Source organism: Columba livia, chromosome 3 (genome assembly GCF_036013475.1).
Source record: "Columba livia isolate bColLiv1 breed racing homer chromosome 3, bColLiv1.pat.W.v2, whole genome shotgun sequence".
NCBI lineage: Eukaryota > Metazoa > Chordata > Aves > Columbiformes > Columbidae > Columba > Columba livia.
This window is the reverse complement of record NC_088604.1, coordinates 97,281,430-97,302,186: the sequence shown is the minus strand read 5'-3', so window position 1 is coordinate 97,302,186 and position 20,757 is coordinate 97,281,430. Positions and strand designations below refer to the sequence as shown.

The 20,757-nt window shown below is 48.2% G+C and overlaps 1 protein-coding gene across 3 annotated transcripts in view; it reads right to left on the bottom strand.

Moving 5' to 3' along the window:
• VASH2 (vasohibin 2) overlaps positions 1-20,757 on the bottom strand; it is a 37,987-nt gene that overhangs the window by 4,294 nt on the left and 12,936 nt on the right. For 2 of the 3 annotated variants that reach the window (XM_065058429.1, XM_065058431.1), the window contains exons 4-6: positions 16,094-16,168; positions 6,169-6,550; positions 4,170-4,285 (exon numbers count right to left, since the gene is read on the bottom strand). In XM_065058429.1, coding sequence (XP_064914501.1) covers positions 4,170-4,285; positions 6,169-6,550; positions 16,094-16,168 — 573 coding nt within the window. The other variant, XM_065058430.1, reaches the window with a different exon arrangement.

Below are 20,757 nucleotides of genomic sequence, written 5' to 3'. Positions count from 1 at the left end.
AGTATTTCAACTAAAGTGAAGGAGTCTTCAGTGCTCTCTTGTAGGAAGGGGTCGCACTTGAACAAGTCATTGTGAGATACTTTGGATTTCTCTCACTTTATTCCTTCAGAGCAGATGGGTTTCAAATAGCCAGAAAAGAAGTTACAAGCTGCATCCCTCTGAGTCAGAGACCAGCAAGAGATGCACTGTATGTTCCAGAGTGTCCTTCCTTCCTCTCTTCCTCCAATTTAGGGATCCTGTTTCCTTCCCACCTTCTTCTCCCTCCTTCCTTTCCTTCTTCTAATTAAAGCCAGAATATAGTTTTAATTAAAGCACCCCTGGATGGCTGTACCTTCTCTGATTAAACAAATAAGATGGGGAGTCACTGCACATCAATGGCAACATGCCCATTTCCAGTCCATAACAATTCTCTAGCTTGTAGCTACAAGCAGACTGTCCTCCATGTGGTTTCTCTTCAGCATTTTAGGAAAAGGCACGGGTTTGATGGAGCAGAGGCACTGCAGCTCCTATTCTTCTTGGATGGCAAATGACTCGACACCAAACATCTCCTCTGAAGCAAAGGACTTCTGCTGGACTGGCCCATCAGATCACATCCAGCAGAGGTTTAGATTGGATATTAGGAAACAATTCTTCAGGGAGAGGGTTATCAGGCACTGGAACAGACTGCCTAGGGAAGTGGTGGAGTCACCAGCCCTGGAGGTGTTTGAAAGACATTTAGACGAGGTTCTTAGTGACATGGTTTAGTGATGGAGTTGGACTATGGTTGGACTCAATGATCCTGAGGGTCTCATCCAACCAAAATGATTCTATGATCTCCTGTCTGGAGTGCCCTGATGATGAGCACATTAATAAACTGTGCATAGCTGCTGGGTACACATTATTCATGAGTTGTCTGCACTGGATCTGATTTTGCACATCCTAATATAATATAACCCTAATTTAATCCTGCCCCCTTGCACATTCTCATATAATGGACTAACAGAATTTCCCTTTCAACAGCTAAGTTAGGCCAGAAGCACAAAAGGCCAGTGTTGCTATGACACTCACAGAGCACACGTGTGTTAAACCTCACTATGAAATTATAAGGAAATATCTCTGGTGAACTGACATTTAGGAGCAGAGATTGCTTCAGGCTGCCACATGACACTCCCTTCCAAACTTACATCAACCCTCCCAAACCCCTCTGGCTCAGGGACTTGTGCTGCGGATGAAGCACTGCGCTGCCTGTTCCAGTGCTGCGGCTTACAATTTTCAGCACCCTCCTGGTTTGGCACTTCAAAGGACACACATATAGGCAACAGTAAAGCTTTAGACTTAGCAGATTCACACCATCCTACATCCTCTTTATTCGTCCTGTCTGCTGGCCACCCTTATCAGATCACACCAGCACACAGACTGTTACACAGCTCAATTCATGAGCTGCCATTGGCAGCACACCAGTCTCCTCAACAGGCACCTACTGCTTATTGCCTTGCCACCCGTGTCCTGCAACGTCCCCGGTTGGTCTCATGGCTGTATTTCAGGCTAAAATGTTATCGTGAGCTTGCCGGTGGCCACGACCAGCATCTACCTAACAAACTATTAATAGTAAGGAACCAGGATGAGAAGTTACAGGGTTGAAGCTGTAAAATCCACTTCTGTCCTTAAGCACCACTTCAGCCTTTGTCTTTCAGAAACAATCAGCCAAGACATTCCTGTTCGCCATTCCAGTTCACATATTTTTCACTGGAAGATTTCTCCCAGCAGGCCCATATAATTTTATTGTTGACAAAAACCAGGCTGTAATAACAGCTTGTCATCAGCAGGTGAAGCCTCTCGAATGTGTTATTCAGCCCTTGCCAGCTCACACTACAGCAAAACACTTCTCTCCCCCTCCCTTGCAAGCTCTAAAAAGCTGTAATTACAGCATGTGAGTAAGATCCACAAAGAAATAAAACACTCTTGATAAGAACAGCCATTCTTTAGCCAGGATTTCAGGCTGAAGCTTAGCAAGCCTGAAAGTCTTTCCTCTTCTGTGTGTAACACAAAGGCCTCTCACTGCAACTGGGTTCTAGGAGATCCATCAAAATGTGGAAAAAAACACCAAATTTCCCCTCTTGTATTTCTTACCCCATGTCAACCACTGTTACCTGCTGGTTATGTGTCATTCATCTCATCCCTGATGAGGGGATGCATTCCCCCTTCAGATCTCAGAGACCTCCCATCGCAGAAAACAGTGGATCTCGATTTTGGAAATGAAAGGGTTTTATCACCTGCAGGGAACTCCCTGCAGCAGCACATTCCTCTGCAGCATCACTCCTGCTGGGGCAAAAGGCACAGTCGACCTTCGAGCCACGGGTGCCACTGCACAGAAGCATCATTTTAACATCAGGAACCCAGTTCTTCCCCCTGGCATCACTTTTCTAACAGAGAGCAGCCTCTTGGGTCTGCTCAAGGGCTCTGCACCTGCCAAAAGCTTCTTCACTCCCCTCTTCCTTCCAAGTGTACGGGCCAGGCTTGTGAGGACGCCACAGGACCCGCCGGGCTGTCACGCAGCCACAAAGTATGTGCTGCAAGAGCTGCCACCCACTCTGAGACACTTCAACACCTTCTGCCAAGGCAGAGATTAAGATCTCGGGTGTGGAGTCTGCTTGCAGTCTCTTGTTCTCCACATCATGCCACAGCTGGGTCCTGGATCTTGAAACACAGTGACCCAGAGTTTATTTTAGAATAACACATAATTTGATCTAGGCACAGAGCAACACAGCAGGGCCACCGAGCAGGTCACAGGTGCTGAAGCCACTTCAAGGCTACCAGTACTTCACTTGTTTTTCTGTCCTGGAAAAGCAAAGCTGCCAAGAAGGAACCAGCCACTGCACAGCAGCCAGGTGCCCAGCAGCTCTCTCAGGAAACCAGCCCAACTGGTGCGTTTCCGAGCCCAGTGAGACTCACTCTTCTCTCCAGACATACATGATCCACTCCAGCAACTGCGGGAGCACTATGAGAAACCCCAAGATGAAACCATCCCTCAAAGTGAATCTAGGAGGTGAAGAAGCCTGGAGTAGCCAAGCCCATTAAAACTAAAATTATCCACGCACTAAACAAGGAGCTCTCGGTGATGACGCCCAAAGTACAGCATCGTGGACTGAGTGTGAATTCACGTGTAAAAATAAAAGCCTGCTGTGAAATCATCTGCTGCTAAAGTACCTTGAAGTTATCTTTAGAAGGTCAGGCTAATGTCTTTGTTAGCTGCTTTAAAATAAATAAATAAGTGCTGAGACAGTAGTCTGGGAGCCTATTTAAAAAGTGATGATCATAAATATGTGACTAATCTGGGTTACGTATAGGCTTTCACAGTTGTCAGCTTCCTGGCATGAAGCCGTACAGCTAAAACTCAACTCTTCCACATCTAAGGTATGGAAGTCTGAATTGCCAGTGGCTGTAAAAGGCCACTTGGAGCTCAGTTTTATCCATGTAGAGGTATTGCATGTAGATAGTCTATCCTTCCCCGCACAGTTAAAGAAAAACTATTAGCTATGACGCACAAGTGAAGTGGTCTGGGTTTTTTTTTTAAGCTGATTAAAAATCAAAGTATACGATGCAAGTGATGTTTCCTCTTTGGCAAGAAAAGGTTCATTTTTTCGCCATCCCTGTAAGCTGGACAGTCCTCAGCGAAAACCACTCCACCAGAACAGCTCCATACAAAGGCTCATCACAGAGAATCCAATTTCTGTCTCAGCGGGGCACCCCACCACTACAGGCAGATACATCCTCCCATTTTTAATACCTATGTCCGAACACCCTTAAAGGTGATCAAACCACTTTTCCTCCCGTACAGGTCCCTCCCTCCCCCCAGGCTAGGTTCATTTCTCAAAAAAATGGACTGTATAAAGACTGAGAAAAAGCTAAACCCAGGCTCTCACAGTCATCCAACACCCCATAGAAATAAGCCAAACAAAGGCCATCATGGCCGCTAAGGAGCCTGCATGGAGGTGCCACCAGGCAGCAGTACACGCAGCAACACTAGGACATCAGCAGTACAGGTGGCTTCTGGAGCCCCTCAGGCAACCAAGATACCTGGTGCAGCTCTTCTATTGATATATATGCACATATAGAAGTTTTGTACAGTAAAGTAATACATCATCACCCTCAACTTCTGAGCCACCAGTGATGGCAGCAGGAATACTCACGATTTGTCTCTTTTGCACGCACGTCTCTGAGGGCTGGCTTGCCTTCGGCGAGGGGACAACGACTTACCCCGTGACCTCTCTTTCATTGGAGAATGGGCACTTGAGGGTTTCAGAATCTGTGAAAGATGGGGGAGGGAAGGAGAAGGCGTTCAATAAAGGCAATGATTCACTGAAAATAAAAAATAAAACTAAAGGGCCTCATACAGCAGCGGGGATGGCACACAAAGAGCCTTCAGTCCCTCGGGGCTTATTCAAACCCTACCCAGGTTAAGAAGAACCCAAAGCTGTTATCATGTGATAGCTGTTCAGGGGCCCCCTGCAAAAACTAATTGGTGTCACTAACTCGGTTCCCAGATAAATACTGAATAAAACATCCACAGCCTTCTTCTGAACTGGCAACAGCAAGGGATAAGAAAAACGGCTTCGAGCCTCAGCTGAAGGAAACTCACGCAGCCAAATCACCCTCTCCAGCTTTCTTCTCTGCAAACAGAGGTGATCGCCTCCCAGACTGCCACTGAACTCTGTGTGACAGTGAGACTTTTCAGTAGGTCTCCTGTCCATTTGCACACTTGCCTGCCTCTCGCCAGCCCTCCAACCTCAGAAGTCCATCAGTACAACACTCACACTCTTGGCTGTTTTTAAGACCTGATCCTCCAAGGTCAGCCCACTCACAACAGGAGCCCTCTGAACCAAGTGGCTCAAATTCTGAATTAACTCAAGGGCACAGTCAGATGTGGGGCCTTCAGCCTTCCAGGGTTCAGGGCCGTGCTCCCAGCCTTGAGGCACTTAAAAGGACTAGACCCAATGTCATAGCTCATCACACACACACAGAGCTGGTCCCTCTATCAAAAGCAAGTACTAAGTTCAGTAAGTCATCCACTCACATGGACTTCTTCAACTAGAGCCTCCGTCGGCTGTTCGTTCTCTAGATGGCATTAAAAGGGCATGAATAGAGAAGATGAGGGAAAAAATGCTTCACTACATCTTTAGTCAAGTACATGTGCTCAAGATGCCCATATGGTACATGTTGGCCCCCAAAACTCCTTGGTAGGGCAGGTGAAGTGGCAGCAGGAGATAGGGGCTACGATGCTACTGGCGACACCCACCTCAAGGTCAGGGCGAAGGGGCAGGTGCCTCAGCCAAAAAGGCACGTGGTTGCTACGTAGGAGGCATTCCTCAGCAAGGCAGCGGCTGGGAACCCAGAATAACTTGGACACGATGCCGCATGCCTCTCCACGAGAGCCAGCCCCATACTTAGCAACACACCTGCTCTGCTCCTGCTGCCAGCAGCAGGCTGGAAAGGAACCAAATCTCCTTCCACCGTGACCACAAGCAGCTCCTCGCCCACACCAGCCCCTGAGGCACGGTCAGGGACACCCCTCATCCCCAAGGGCAGCCAAACTCTCCAGCCCCCTGGCAGCCTGCCCTGTCTGCCCATCATTTCCCCCTGGGCTCTCCAGTCCAACCGGTCAGCAGGGATGCACCAGCCTGTCAGGGATTTGCTTTCCTTACCCTTCCTATGTAACCCACTAGCTGAGGATGGTGGGCATCGGGTGGCACAGGGCAAGCAACTGCTGGCACAGCTGTCCCATGTCACCCTTTGCAGCTCAGGTGCAAAGAGCAGAGATACCTCCTGCAACCAGGGCACCCACCCCACCAGCTGCAGCCCCAGGTGCACTCTTCTTCCCAGCCACCTTCTTCTGGCATTGGTGAGAAAAGCAAACTGGTTAACGTCTCCTTGATGACCAGGGATGAGTACAGGTTCAAGTGTTTCCCAGGCTGAAGGGCAGATGTTTGAACCAAAACATAGCTACAAGGGCTTGAAAACACACTAAATCCCTAAGGGATAACAACCGAGACAGATGTAAGCACACCCCCAGCCCACCCAACACCACCTTAATCTCAGACTGGGGTCAGTCTGCCGACATGGAGCAAGACCAATCTCTGCAGGATGGGACAAGTCAAACCTCCCTCTGAGTTCACCAGTGCACAGACCTACCTTCATCCTCATGTCCCTGGCAAACTTCTCCAGCTCCTTCCTGACTTCTGTGCGCATCATTTTGGATACATTAAGGACCAGCTGTTTCCACTCAATGGGCTGAAAGCTGTGTGGCTCGTGCGGGACATATAATCCGATTTTTACTTTTTTGACTGAATGCAAGTACTTCTTATAGGAGTCTTCAAAATCAAAGATGAGGTCGCTCAGAGTTCGGTAGGTTAAAGGCTTGTCCATCAGATCTGATCGTCTGCTCATGCCCAGCGAGCCATAGCGGCCGTTGCAGTAAATCCCGAGCACCACGTGATGAAAATAGTTCCCTGAGAAGTGGGTTTTAAAGCTGATGGGGAATCGTTCCACGGAGGGCTGCCCGTTCGTTAAGTATCTGGTGTGCACTGCATCAAGGCAACAACAGCACTGGGAAAGGAGCACGCACAAATACACATATAAGTCATCTTTAGCAAGTTTTTTTAACTGCCAGGACAAGTACTTTCTGGCAAACACAAACTGATTCTTCCTGTGCCCCAGAAATAGTCAATGCTGCCAAAGCCCATTTCACTGCTTGGAGAATAAGAAGGGATGGTTCAGGCAGAGAAGGGCCTGACGCTTAACTATGCTTGGGGAGAAAGAAAAAAACATAATAGTGTTCAAGTGAGCATGCCAGGAGAGAGACCATTAAACCCAAATCTATGGGAATTCTCCCATTTGATACCAACATCAAATTCCCATGTTCCCAGTGTTTCCCTCCGTTTCATGCTGGAGCTTTGTATAACTCAAGTTACTGATCCTCATTTTCCCACATCTTCAAAACAGTACAAAAAATCTAATTTATTCCTGTCTGGGGTGACAGTCTGCCTTTCCATTTGTAAAACGGCCCTCAGCATGGCCTTTCCTCAGACAATAATGTTTTTGCACGTTACCCTTGTAATGCATTGCTGAGATGAACAAAGTAAAGCTCCCAGGAGGACAATTAATTAGATAAGCAAAGAGACATGGTCAGGAACAAATGCTTTTAAAAAGCAAATGTGTCCTCTGAATCACTGGCTGGCCATTTCAAACACACCACGTGCAGAGGCCGGGGCCAAGCTCCACAGCAGCATAGCAGGTAATCTCAGAGCAGAACCATGTGCGGGTCCAGGTTGATTCCTTGGGAGGCTGCTGGCCTGTGCCAGGGGGAGAAGAGACTGAGATTCCCTCACGCAAGCAGGTTTGCGTCAGCACCTACGTTGCACGTGATTCCCTGCTGCTAATCCCCAGACAGCTGACAGCCAGCCTGGCTCCATGTGCTGACACCTGCCCCAAGGCCTCCTGGTCCCCAGGACAGCGGGCACCCTTTCCCTCTGCAGCTGTGACCCCCACCCACTCCCGCGGAATGCATGAGGGATGACCAGAAAAGGCTGCAGCAAGATGCTCCAGCCTGGGGCTGCTGCAGCCAGAGGCACCTGCTATAACCTCAGAGCCACCCACAGAGGCAGACACGGTCAAGGTGGTTGGTCAGGGCAGTGTGACCACAAAATACACCAGCCCAAGGGACAGCACTGCCAGGGCAGCACCAGGGCAGCTTGAAGAATGGAAGAGCAGGGTCAGTCCCCACTGGAGCTGCGGGGATCGGCTCAGGCCAGGGTCCTGCTCTGGGAATCCCCAGAATTCCCTTCTCCCCCCACCCCCCACCCAAAAAGGAGGTCTTGAACAGCAGTGGAACAAGAGCCACCGCATAGCTGAGATGCCCAGGGATGTTACTGCGGCTGGCCTTCCTCCCCTGTCTGCGTAGCACGGCTGACTGACAGCTGCTGGGAAACTGAGAACACAGAAAACCTTTGTACCTATACAGTAAAACACAATTCGAGCTCGGTTCCGGTTCTGCTCACTCTGACACTCCAGCTCACCTCCAGTGCAACTCCCTGGGATGCTGACCCCCAGCCTGCGCTCTGCATTTCACATCTTCTCTCTACAGGGATGTGTGTAAAGCACCCAGCAGCTCTTATCTGTCTCTAAAGCATTTTTTCAAGGGGATATTTCACCTACTTGACACTTTTTGAATTTCATATTTTCAGACTTTTGCTCTCCAAGCGAACACGGGAACTCACTCGTAAGCAACGTGAGACCTGCCCAGAATCTGAGGTCGACAGCAAGGAGTTAAACCTCTGTAAGGAGTTAAACCTCTGCACAAAAACATGCAAGAAAAACACACTGGCAAAAATCTTTTGGAACAGCCACAGGAAAGCTTTTCAGTTCAATGTCAAACATATTTACTTGTGTACAGTACAAGATGTCATCAGCTTTAGCAGCCTGGAGAAAATGTATTAGAGGGTATAGGAACGGACAACACCATAGGCCCAGCTCCCGGTGCACTTCGGCATCTGCACAACAGCGAGTATGGACAAGCACACAAAGCAGAGAGAAGACCTCCCCACCACACACAAAACCCCTCGCCTGGGCCAGGCTGCGCGCACCCACCTCTGCCCCACCACCGCCAAACACAAACACCCTGCAGCAACCGTCAAAGCTCACCCTGACATCAGCTACACCGACACGGAACGGAAACAGCTCTCTTGTCTTCGGTGGTCTCGCTGGATCACTGTTGCATTAGGACTAGCTTACTCAAGAAAAAAACCTGCACCATTGGCAGAATTAAAGATTATAAATACACTGCAAAGTCAGAATGGGGCCCAGCGCTGTTATATCAACTGGAAAACTCAGCCCGCAGTCACCTCATTTAAAAGGTCACCTTGCTCCAGGCCATAAAAGGAGCATCCTATGTACATCAAAGTCATGTTCCAGTGATTTGTGGCCTCCAGACAGATTCTTGCAGAAGCCCATTGTATTTATCATTCTGTATAACTGAAAAGCAGGATCTTTTATTAACACCTACGAGGCTTTCAAACATTGCCACTATTTTTCCCCCTCATTATGAAAGGGTTTTCTCTCTGCTCCCTGAGTGCCTTCCTATTAAGTCTACACAAAGGTTTGGTGGCCACCTGCCACACATACACACTTCTGCCACGAGGTCTCAGAGAAGTTGCAATTTAATCTCATTAAATACTACACAGGAGTAAAAGAATCTTTTGAGGACAAAATTACCCACCATCAAACAACCCAGCAACAACCACTGTGGAAATTAACCTTTAGATACAAGTTGCCTCTGCTGAGTGACTCATTAATGAGAGTCTCCACCCGAGATGAAATACACAGCAAACAGGCTGGAAAGGCACATCAGATCTTCCCCTCCGTCCATGCATCATTATTATTTCTTTTCCTTTTGCTCTGCCCAAGGAGAGCTGTATTGTGGCAAACAAAAGGCAATGCCACAGCTGTAATCACACTTTTGAGCTGGGACTGTAACCACAGGATGTGGAGTCAGGGAGTAAATTATGTGCCACAATACAGAAGCAGCACAGAGCAGGAGAGGGCAAAAGCAGCTGTAACAAAAGCTCAGTGGCTTCCTGGTCCCAGGTCTTTGTGTAAAGCAAAGCAGCAGAAAAACAGTACTGAGGGATGCTGATCTCCTTGGAGATCCCATGAGATGGATGCAGTCTGAAGCACAAGTCTGATGAGGAGCAGCTGTGGGAGCTGGGGCTGTTCAGCCTGGAGAAAAGGAGGCTGAGGGGAGACCTTATCGTTGTCTGCAACTACCTGAAAGGAGGTTGGAGCATGGAGGGGGTTGGGATCTTCTGCCAAGCAGCAAGTGATAGGACAAGAGAAAATGGCCTCAAGTTGTGCCAGGGGAGGTTTACATTGGATATTAGGAAAAATTTCTTCACAGAAAGGGTTGCCAGGCACTGGAACAGGCTGCCCAGGGAAGTGGTGAAGTCACCATCCCTGGAGGCATTTAAAAGGTGCATAGATGAGGTTCTTCGGGACGTTTTTTAGTAACAGTGTTAGTTTAATGGTTGGACTCCAGGATCTTAAAGGGATTTTCCAAGCAAACTGATTCTATTATTCTAGTCTGGCTGGCCACCTCTTGCCCCAACATCTTTCTTCCTCCCCCGCACCCAGGAAATGCACAAGGACAACACCTGGAGGCCCACCAGGGTCTCAAAGGAATGGGTTGGTACAGCAAGACCACATCCCTCCGAGACTCCCAAACCCTCCCCACAGAGACACTACTGACAGCCAGGGCTGCGTGTATTAGGCAACTGACGAATTCTGCTCTTGTACCCTAGGAGGTTGATTTTGAAAGAGACAGGTTTGGGTCAAAGGAGAGAGTGAAGAAGAACTAGGCCCAAAACAGAGAACATGCTTTGAGGGTGACAAGCCACTGGAGTAAACCAGTCTGGCTCAATTAACAAGTGGGCTTTCTTGAGCACATCAGGACTGCTAGCAGCCTGTAGAAAGGGACAGATTTCCCATGCCAGTACACAGCTCCTACAGATCTGCAAGCTGACGCAAACACACCATCCCCTGAACCACAGGCTGTTGTGCCTCCCACAGTCCCATCGCCCGCACGACCCAGGCTCACGCACAACCTAGCATGGGTACTTGGGAGACATTCGGATCCCAGACTCAAACACAAGCAACACTTGGGACACAAAACCTGCTCTCTGGCCACCACCTGGACCTTCCTGGGCACTGGGGCAAACGAGGAGCAGCAGCCTTAGTTCAAACAAAACGGGGAGAATTAGTTAAGGTGCTAGCTGAGTCAACCCCTTACTTTAAAAACTCTGGAGCAGAAAGTGTCCGGATGTGTTTTCTTTAAATTTGCACACTCACACAATGACGTTAACAATGCCATTCTGTGGTTGTGTTTTTGTTTTGTTTTCCACTTCCTGGTGAACTCTAATATCAAAAATGTCCCACAGAGATGTCCCAGCATCTTTCCTGCCAGTACAGACCCTTCCCGGCACAGGTGTCTTGACTGCAGAGCACAGAGCAGTTCCCAGCAAAGAGACTTGAAGCCCTTCAGCTTGTTTATTTGCCAACAGCAACTTTTAGAAAAAATGTTCTTGCCTCTTTTTTTTTTTTAATTATTATTAATAAACAGAGCAGGATCTTTCCATGTGCCAGCACTGTGACTCTGCTCTTCAAATATTTCAGAAAACAGGTCTTTGCAGCTGATAGCACACACCAGAGAGCAGTTGTTTCCCCATGGCTAGCTGAGCTTGGGCTATTTGCCACCAGTTTTCCCACCACCGCGAGGAACCGCAGTCACCTGTACAGGAGGCGAGGGGACAGGCTGCAAGGGTCTCAGCCCACCTGCATCTAAACCCGAGTTTAGCTGGGAAAAAAACCTGGTGCCTTTGCCAAGCTGACAGCCGGCAACTGTGCCAGGGGTGTGTTAGCGGCAGGTGAGGGGACAAGCGTGTCCCTGGCCCATGCCCCCTCCCTGCCGCACCAACAGGGAGCCAGACCCACAGAGACCCCAGGGCAGGGCATGCAGGGGAGACCCTCCCTCCTCCTCAGAGCCCTGAGGAAAAGCCCAAACCTAAGGCAGTGCATCGAGGCCCAGCAGAGCCCACAGCAGCTTGAGACAAACCAAGACACACTCAGGTTTTAGCGACAAGTGCCAGAATCAATTATTTGACTAGACCAGCCCGCTAACGCTGACAGCCAGGCGGGTCTAAGCACCCGGTTGTCCCAGTGCCCAGACTCACAAGTGCTTTTCCTCCAGCTGCAGGAAGAAGACCCAGCATCACACCTGACACCTTCTGGTGTCTCCGCTGCAAGTCCCGCTCTGCCTTGCAAACCAAAGACAAAAAAAGGGAAAGCCAGATGAACCCGATATTGAACAAACGAATGCCCATTGCATCACTTGTGCTAATCAATTTGTTATTTATTAGTTTGAAATTCTCCCTTATTAAACTCAGATAAGAGAACGTTGCAGCACTTCATGTCTTAGAGCCCAGCAAGAGTATTTTTTTCCTCAAGTCCAGTTGATATGAGCACGGAAAGTCACGGGGTGACTGGCCCCCTCCTCTCCTGCTGGTCACAAGGGCTGGAAAACCTGAGCAGGCACCCCGAGCCATGGTGACAGGCATGAGCACAATGCAGGGGAGGAGAGCAGGCTGAAAGGAGTCAGGAGGCAGCTTTATTTACACTAGCAAGGCTGAAGCCCCTATCTCAGAGTGAGGAGGTAGAGCAGGAGGAAAATAAACCTCATGCTTCAAAACCATCAAATAAGGCTTCAGTAAAAACAGAAGAGGTAATTTTCTGAACAACCAAGCAACTGCTGACAACATCTGGTACCTCTGGCCACCAGCAGTAAACACTGGGAGAAGTTTCCAACCACGGCCTGGAGTCAGATGGCATTTTCCACAGGCTCCAGGAGTGCCCAGATCCCAGGTCTGGGACTGCTTACTGGGAGGCTGAGTACTACTGAGCCCACATCTGGATGCCATCTGCACAGAGAGCTCAAGTTTCCCCTGGCAGCTCCAGTGTCCACAAGGAATGTCTCAACCAGCTGGCTCAGCCTCCCAAAGCGGGACTGCCAGACCAGCATTGCTCAATTTGTTCTCCAGTGCCCAGCTGTAGTCTGAGATGACTAGCTTAAGATTAGATCGTGACAACAGAAGCAATTAAAAGCTGTCTCCCAGCTCTTTGCAGCTACCAGAAAGGCCCCTCAGCAGGACCCTCTTTGTCCATATTTCAGTTAGTGAGTGGGTCGAGCTGTGGACATGCACACAGGAGGCAAAGAAGGGCACTGCAGGTACATCAATGTCCTGCAATGGCTGTGGGAAGAAACTCTCCCCCTTACTGAAAACGCTCCCAGACCAGGGATGTCTCTGCGAGGCAGGATAAGCAGGACGGGCCCAGGTCTCCAGACACCATAAACATCATCCACTGATTAAATGCACAGAAGGCATAGTGCAGAAGCTGTTAAATAATTTCCCCCTCCTGAGGCACTTGTGCTCTCGTCTTCCTCATTTAATTATATGATTGGACAGGGGGGAGGTCTAATACAGTGCACGGGTCTGACCGTCACCTCACATGAACTGAGGAAGGCACACTGAAGGCAACAGGAGCGATGTTCATTCAACACAGACACGCTCTACAACACTCCCTGAGGATGGATGCACTGTGCTGCTTCCCGCTCCCCCTCCAATATTTTGCTCTCTTCACTTTAATCAAGTGAATACAGCACAGATAAAATTCCCTTGGCACTTTTTGGTTTATTATTCCCTTTCTTGAGAATAAATCATTTCCATCGTTGCTCAGAAAGAATGGGCTGAAGGCCCCATTACTCAGCTGATTCACAACTGAGCTGAGAAAAGCCCTGGGGAAGACAGCAGGAGGAATGCCTCTGGATAGGCAGACCATGTCAGCAGAGAGATATGAAGCCAGTTCAGACAGCTACACAACAAAGAGGAGCCATGCCGATTGCTGCAAATTAACACTGTAAGATCTATACAAGCTTTCAGTCATCTCACAGCACCTGCTCCCTCAGTGTGTGCAGACAGGGTAGCTCAGTATTTTAACTCACTGCCCCATAAAAACGCTTCAAGATCCAGTGCGAAGGCAATTTATGCAAAACCTAATTCTGCACCAAGAGGGATTACAGAACCATTTATATAGGAAGTCGCATAGTGAAAGGCAATTGCACGAGCCAGCGAGCAGCTCAATTAAAACGACATCTTGCTAAGCTGCTCCGCGCACCTCGGTCTCTCAATGGAGGCTCACGCCGAGGGCGCGCTGTAGTGGGCTGTGTGTGCTCTTTTCGGTAACCAAGCAACACAGCAAAGCCTGCCAGCGCACAGATTACAAGCAGTACCTTATTTGCAGAGACAGCAAAGGGAAGCAGAGGTTAACACACACATGCAGGGATGCTCAGCTCAGGTGTATGTGAAGACATTATTTTGACGGGGAGGGTAAGCGTGTCTCTTACCTGGTAACCGCCTGACCTTGGAAAGCAAGTCCAGCTGCTGGCCTCACCATGGCCACACCCAGAGGGCAATGCAATGCTGAAGATCAAAATCTCACAGCTGACAGAAGAAATAAAAAGAACAAAAAAACCCAAACACACCAAAACAGCAAACTTCCCCTGTGCTGTTACAAATATGCCTCCCAAAACCCACATGCTGCACACATAGCACGGCACCACAAGGTTCTGCGTGGACACAGGCTTCGTAGTGGCCACTTTCAAAGCACACATATTCAGATGGCCCATCCACTCACTACCACTGCAGTCTTTGTGTAACTACACCTGGGAAAAACACTGAGGTTTTATATTGCATGCATCTGTTGCTGGACCACCACCCCAGCAGCCAGCCTGTTTTCCCACAGGAGACTTCCAAGAGAGCAAGCAGAAGCTGTAGGAAGACAGGCCTGTCTCATACCCTCCCCTGCCTAAGCCTTCTCACAAAGTAATCTCAATTTAAAAAAAAATGTTTTCCATAAACTTTTTAATATTGCAACTGAGGACAGAAAGATTCATCCAAACCTTAAAAGTCCAATGAAACTTCAGATGGCACCAAATAGTATAAACCATAGCTTTCAAATATTTTGCTTCCCCTCTGGTTCAAAAAAAAAAAAAAAAGGAGTCAGGTTTGAGGCAAACAGGAAACAAAACAAAACAAAACTTTTTCCAAATGAAAATAAAATAGTCCAAACTTTCAGTCACCATGAATACTTGTAGATTATCTTTGTCATCTGTACACCACACCTCTGCTCGTGTGGTATGTGGAATAATCAGCTCAGTGCTAGAAATATGGCACTGGACGCCACACTGACACTGCAGAGCAGCATCAACTCCACCTGGGGATTATCTCCCCCATCCCTTTCCTTCCTAAGGAGCTTGGAACACAACTTTGACACATGTGCAAGCACAAGAGATGCACTGACATAATTTCTGTTTCTGGGAGGGCATTGGTTTGAGTCCCTTGCTGACAGGAAGCCCCCAGGACCCCCATCCCTCCAGCTGCACGCAGACCCTGCCAGTATTTCCAGGGGAAGCCCCACCAGCCAGAGTCACTTTCACACTCTGACCTGAAGCCCATTGCTGGCACACGGAGAGCCGAGTGCAGCTGCAAGCAGCACCTGGTGTGCACCACAGAGCTCCCGGCACAGCAGGGACCGCGTCCAGCATCCAGCCTCACACACCACACACTAACTCAGCCCGTGTCCCCTTCCCACCCCAAAGCAGCCACCCCTTCTCATAAGCCAGCACTGGGCACTACCCGCTGCGCTCTGCCAGCTCCTTCTCCCACGAGAGGTGGCAGCAGCGGCAAGCGGAACACAGCAGATACGTGCCAGAAGCTGGTTTGCTTCGGGGTTTATTTTGGGTTGAGGTTTGGTTTTGGTTTAGATCAAACTTGATCAGTTATGGTAAGATGTTATCAGGCATACAATTATTCCTGTAACCCTGCCTTGCCATCCTGTAGTGTTTTAGGATAATGCAGGTTGATTTATTAGGGACAGCACAAGAGGGTCAAGAAGCAAGTCAGTCTCTCAACGAAAACATTCTTGGCTTTTTTTCTGAGACTGAATAGGAAACAAGAATTATGTTAAAGTAAAGGTTAAATGTCTAACTATAATACACAAATGTTTCTGCACAAAGCACAGCTGTGGGCTGAGAGACAAAATCTAACATGACTTCACCATGTAAACATTAGACAAGCATAGGGCAGAACCTGCATTTCTCAGGTGTCTCCAAGCTCCGACAATAACCATCAGAGAAATATTAATGAAGAAAACAGGGACTGTGTAGACAGATACTTATCTGGGCACTTTGGGTCATGTCCTGACATTAAGCAGATTACCAGGGCAGGAGGCAAAGCCAACATGACCAGAACGCAGCACGTTAGAACTGGGCACACAGCATCCAAGCTCCTACTGACAAACCTAAGTAATTTGGCAACCTATTGATCAATACCGCGGCACTTCCCCGAGCTGCTGGCACTCACCTTTGGCTGTGACCACCTCAGACACCATCTGGGAAGGACAACATATTAAAAAGTGATGCAGTGGAGAAAACCACAGGCACACAAAAGGATACATCCCCAGGATAACTGCTTCAAGGCATTTGATAGGTAAGGACTCCCTGGTCATTTCTTTTGCTGTTTCCATCAACCTAGAGCAGAAACAAAAAGATTTTCAGTCAGAGCAGCTGACAGGAATCAAAGTGTCCTCTCATACACCAAGAGACAGGTGCCTCCAGTTCTCATCTCAGCAAGCACAGGTGAACTTGATTCTCCTCTTCAGCGATTTGCCAGAGCCCTGTTGACTTTTGGAGGATGACTGGAAAGAAAAGAAAAAAAAAGAAGGTGTTTGGCATCCCAGTGCCTTCCAGCCTCTGAAGACAGATTGGAAGAATGCAGTCCTCTCTGCCTCTCCCAGCAACTCTATGAGCATCAGTTCTGAATGTAACACAAAGCCCTGCTGAGCTGCAAAAGCTGGCAATCATGCAAGGTCCCATATCAGGACCAAGTTTAGCTTATTTTCAAAACAACCCTAGCTCTCCTCTGGAAAAAAACAGGAGTGAGAGGATGGTGACATGATGGCCCCCTGAAGGCTAAAAATGCCTCTGTGAGCCTATAGCCGTAGGCACAGACAAGAATTTAATGCATTTTTACTGATGTCTGCTCTGCAGAATATTATCACCACAGACACACCACTGGAAGCTGAGCTATCATCTTGCTGCTGCTCCCCACCTCCTGTGGAATGGGAAAGTGGTAAAAAACATGGTATTTCCTGCAGGGGTACAGAAGACTGTGCATGCCCAGGATCTTGCAAGTGCACAAAGTTTAGTTACAATCTGGACCCTTATGTTTGGAGTAGAGTTATCTGACAGGAACACCACACGAGAAACAAGGAACCTAATCGTAGCTCAGCTGAGAAAGCTACTGTGCCAGACTGACACCACACCATCAACCAGCTAGGTATCCTATCCCCTTCCACAAGCAGAGCCTGAAATCCTGGAGAGCTGTTTTTTAATTTATTTTGGGGTTTTTTCCTTAAAAAAAAAAAAAGCTAAAAACCAACCCAAAGGATGACTTCTATTTTTAAGTCTTTTCTATGTGTATCCCTTCCCTGAGAAAAGCTTTGTAAATAGAACCCTACTCTCAGGCAACACGATATTAAAATATAAAAATATTTGTATTAGAGAAGACGATGAAAATATGAATTTGAATCCATGAGAGCTTGTTTTTCCCCACTAATTCACCCACTTCATGCGTTTTAAACCTTGTATTGACTGCAAATGGCAACACCGCTTCCACCTCTATTACAGCCTGTCACAGCCATTCCATGTCCCATTTATCCAAGTAAGAAATTATGTTTTCATTTGTAAACAACCGCTCTTTAGACTCTGCCTGCAGTACAGAAGACAAATTAAAGAGTTATCTGTCTCCTCCATGCTCACAAGCAGCCACAGAAACCCCACTGCTGGAAGCAGGGAGCAGCCCTGGCGAGGGCACACAATGGGGCCCCTTCATCCCCCAGTGGCTCCCCAGTGCTGGTCACAGCAGCAGCCGCTGTGAAGCCCCATCTCCATCCAGAGAAATATTACAAACATGGGAGGTTTTCATGAACAAGATGATCCACTGAATTTCCTACATTCTAACTCCACAGGAGATGGGGGAAAGAAAAAAAAAAGGTTATGGCTGATGACATCAAGCTGGAAGGAGTGGCTGACAAGCCAGAAGGCTGTGCTGCCATCCAGAGACATGGACAGGCTGGAGAGTTGGGCAGCGAAAAATTTAATGAAATATAACAAGGGCAAGTGCGGAGTCTTGCATCTGGACAGGAATAACCCCAGGTTCCAGTATAAGTTGGGGAATGACCTGTTAGAGAGCAGTGTAGGGGAAAGGGACCTGGGGTTCCTGGTGGACAGCAGGATGACCATGAGCCAGCACTGTGCCCCTTGTGGCCAGGAAGGCCAATGTCATCCTGGGGTGTATTACAAGGGGGGTGGTTAGTAGGTCGAGAGAGGTTCTCCTTCCCCTCTACTCTGCCCTGGTGAGACCACACCTGGAATATTGTGTCCAGTTCTGGGCCCCTCAGTTCCAGAAGGACAGGGAACTGCTGGAGAGAGTCCAGTGCAGGGCAACAAAGATGATTAAGGGAGTGGAGCATCTCCCTTATGAGGAAAGGCTGAGGGAGCTGGGGCTCTTTAGCTTGGAGAAGAGGAGACTGAGGGGTGACCTCATTAATGTTTATAAATATGTAAGGGGTGAGTGTCAGGAGGATGGAGCCAGGCTCTTCTCAGTGACAACCAATGACAGGACAAGGGGCAATGGGTACAAACTGGAATACAGGAGGTTGCACTTAAATATGAGAAGAAACTTCTCAGTGAGGGTGACAGAACACTGGAACAGGCTGCCCAGGGAGGCTGTGGAGTCTCCTTCTCTGGAGACATTCAAAACCCGCCTGGACACATTCCTGTGTAGCTTCATCTGGGTGTTCCTGCTCTGGCGGGGGGATTGGACTAGATGATCTTTCGAGGTCCCTTCCAATCCCTAACATTCTGTGATTCTGTGATTATGAACGTGTCTCAGAGGCAAGAAAAAGCTCAAGTTGTAAAGCTTCAAGCCATTTAGTGTGGTATATGACTGGAACATTATCTGAGGGATGGGGCCAGCACCTTCTCCCCATGTCTACACCTCTGCTGATCCTGCTACCAGCAGGCAAATAGTAACCGCACTGGAGCCTGCAGCATCAGGGCTTCTCACACCTCCGTTTATAAGCTCACTGCTGTCATGACTTCAAGGTGTTGTCAGCATGGAGATAACATTAACGGCTCCACAGCCAGGGAGGGAGACTTCAGAGTAATTGGCCTAAATGAGCAGTCAAATTATTACTGACTTATCTGTCACAGCAACACTCACGCTATTTAAATATCAAGTTGTATTTAACACGCACTCTGTTTGCAAGGCACATAGGCGCTGGTTCTGAAGCATAGCTCTCCAGAACACTATATGGTTATTAAGACAGATTTAAGTTGAACAGGAAAGACATTTTCCTTGCTTAAAAACACATTGCCTGCTAGTGCACAGGTACCAGAGCTGTCCCTTCTGAGGCTGGCAGGAGCCCTCTGTTCCCCTTCCATGGCATCATTGGATAGCCAGGCTGGGAAGGGCCCCGGGAAGCCCTCCAGTCCCACCTGCTGCTCAAAGCATCCGGCTCCAGGAGCTGCAGCAGCTGTGCAGTGTCCACCTGTGACCTGTCAACTTGGAGATGGCCATAGCCTCTGGACCAAGAGGGTGATGAGCATCTGTGCCAGGGGAGCATTGGTCAAGAGCCATCACCAATGACCAGCAAACAGGCATCCATCTGCACCCACAGGGCACATCGTGCCCTCACACACATCCATCCCAGCATCCTGGGGAACACTCTGCGAACAGTTTGCTTTTTCCCCTGTGTTTGCAACACAGACCACAGGGTTTATGTGGATGACCCAGTTCAACAACCACTGAGAGAGTCTTTCTTCTGCTTTTTAAGAAGCCTGAGACAAAGCATGGCCTTAAACCCTGTATTTGTGTATCTGGAAGCAGAGCCTCTGGAGAATCCCCAAGCCATCACTCTGCCCAAGGTAGCATAAACCAAATCTAAATCACTCCTCACAGATAATTCTTCAACCTACTTTTAACTGGTTTCTCAAAGGCTCAGGAGCCCACAAGTTAATCTTAAGCTTAACCTTGGCTCTAAGAAGGTCCCCTACTGTTTAAATTAAATCTTTCCCTTTTGGCAATTCAAATCAGAAGCTATTTCTGCCATCCACAGTGGGCATGGAGACCATGTGTTATCTCTTCTCTTGCAACAGACATTTGTATATGCGACAGGCTGTGATCTACCCTCTCCTCTGTAAACATGAGAAAGCAGACACAGTTTCATTGTTTTGTTTGTTTGTTTGTTTTCTTCTTTTTAATCCCCCTCTTCCTCTCATCCCAAACCTTCCCTTTGGTCATGTTTTCTAGAACTTGGGCAACATTTGTTGCTTTGCTTTTAGACTCTCTTCAACTGACTTGCATCTCACTGTCCTCCAGCTGCACCCACCACACCAATTCAAACAGACCAATTTCCTTCTGCATCCAATTTTCAGTATATTTTTGCAGCCAACCCAGTGTGCTGTTGGGTTTTCCACTGCTGACCCACAGTGAATGTCTGTGTTGTTTTGGTTTTGTTTTTTAAGATCAGCTCTGTCTGTGCAAAAGTAGCCTTTCACTCTCCATTGTGTATTCCCACAGCTGGGTATTCCCAAATCCCTTCTCTATATTTGCCTTCACTCATATACCTCCTATTTGTTCCAGCCCAGCTCTCTCTTAACCTTTGAGATCACTCTGAATCCCAATTCCACCTTGCAAAGCCCTGTCACCTTGTCCAGGACAATTAGTCTTATCCATGCCCTTAAAGAAAGAACACGAACCTGGGACAGAGATTGAAAACCTCGGCTGACAAACACTGCTAGGCAAGTGCAAGCTATTGGTAAATTCCCATTTTCTAAGTGCTGCTTTTCACCTGGTTCGGTCCTTTTGTGAAAATAGTTGTATTCATACTAGAAGTCCCTGCCTTATCTAGAGGTCGCCAAAACCCACACTGAGGGAAAAAAACTATCACAACCACAACTGCTTCCTGATTGACAAAAGCTCTTACACTCTGATAATTCTCATGAAGAAACCACGCCAAGCTGAATTCATGTTGCCTATCACTTAGCACGTTGTT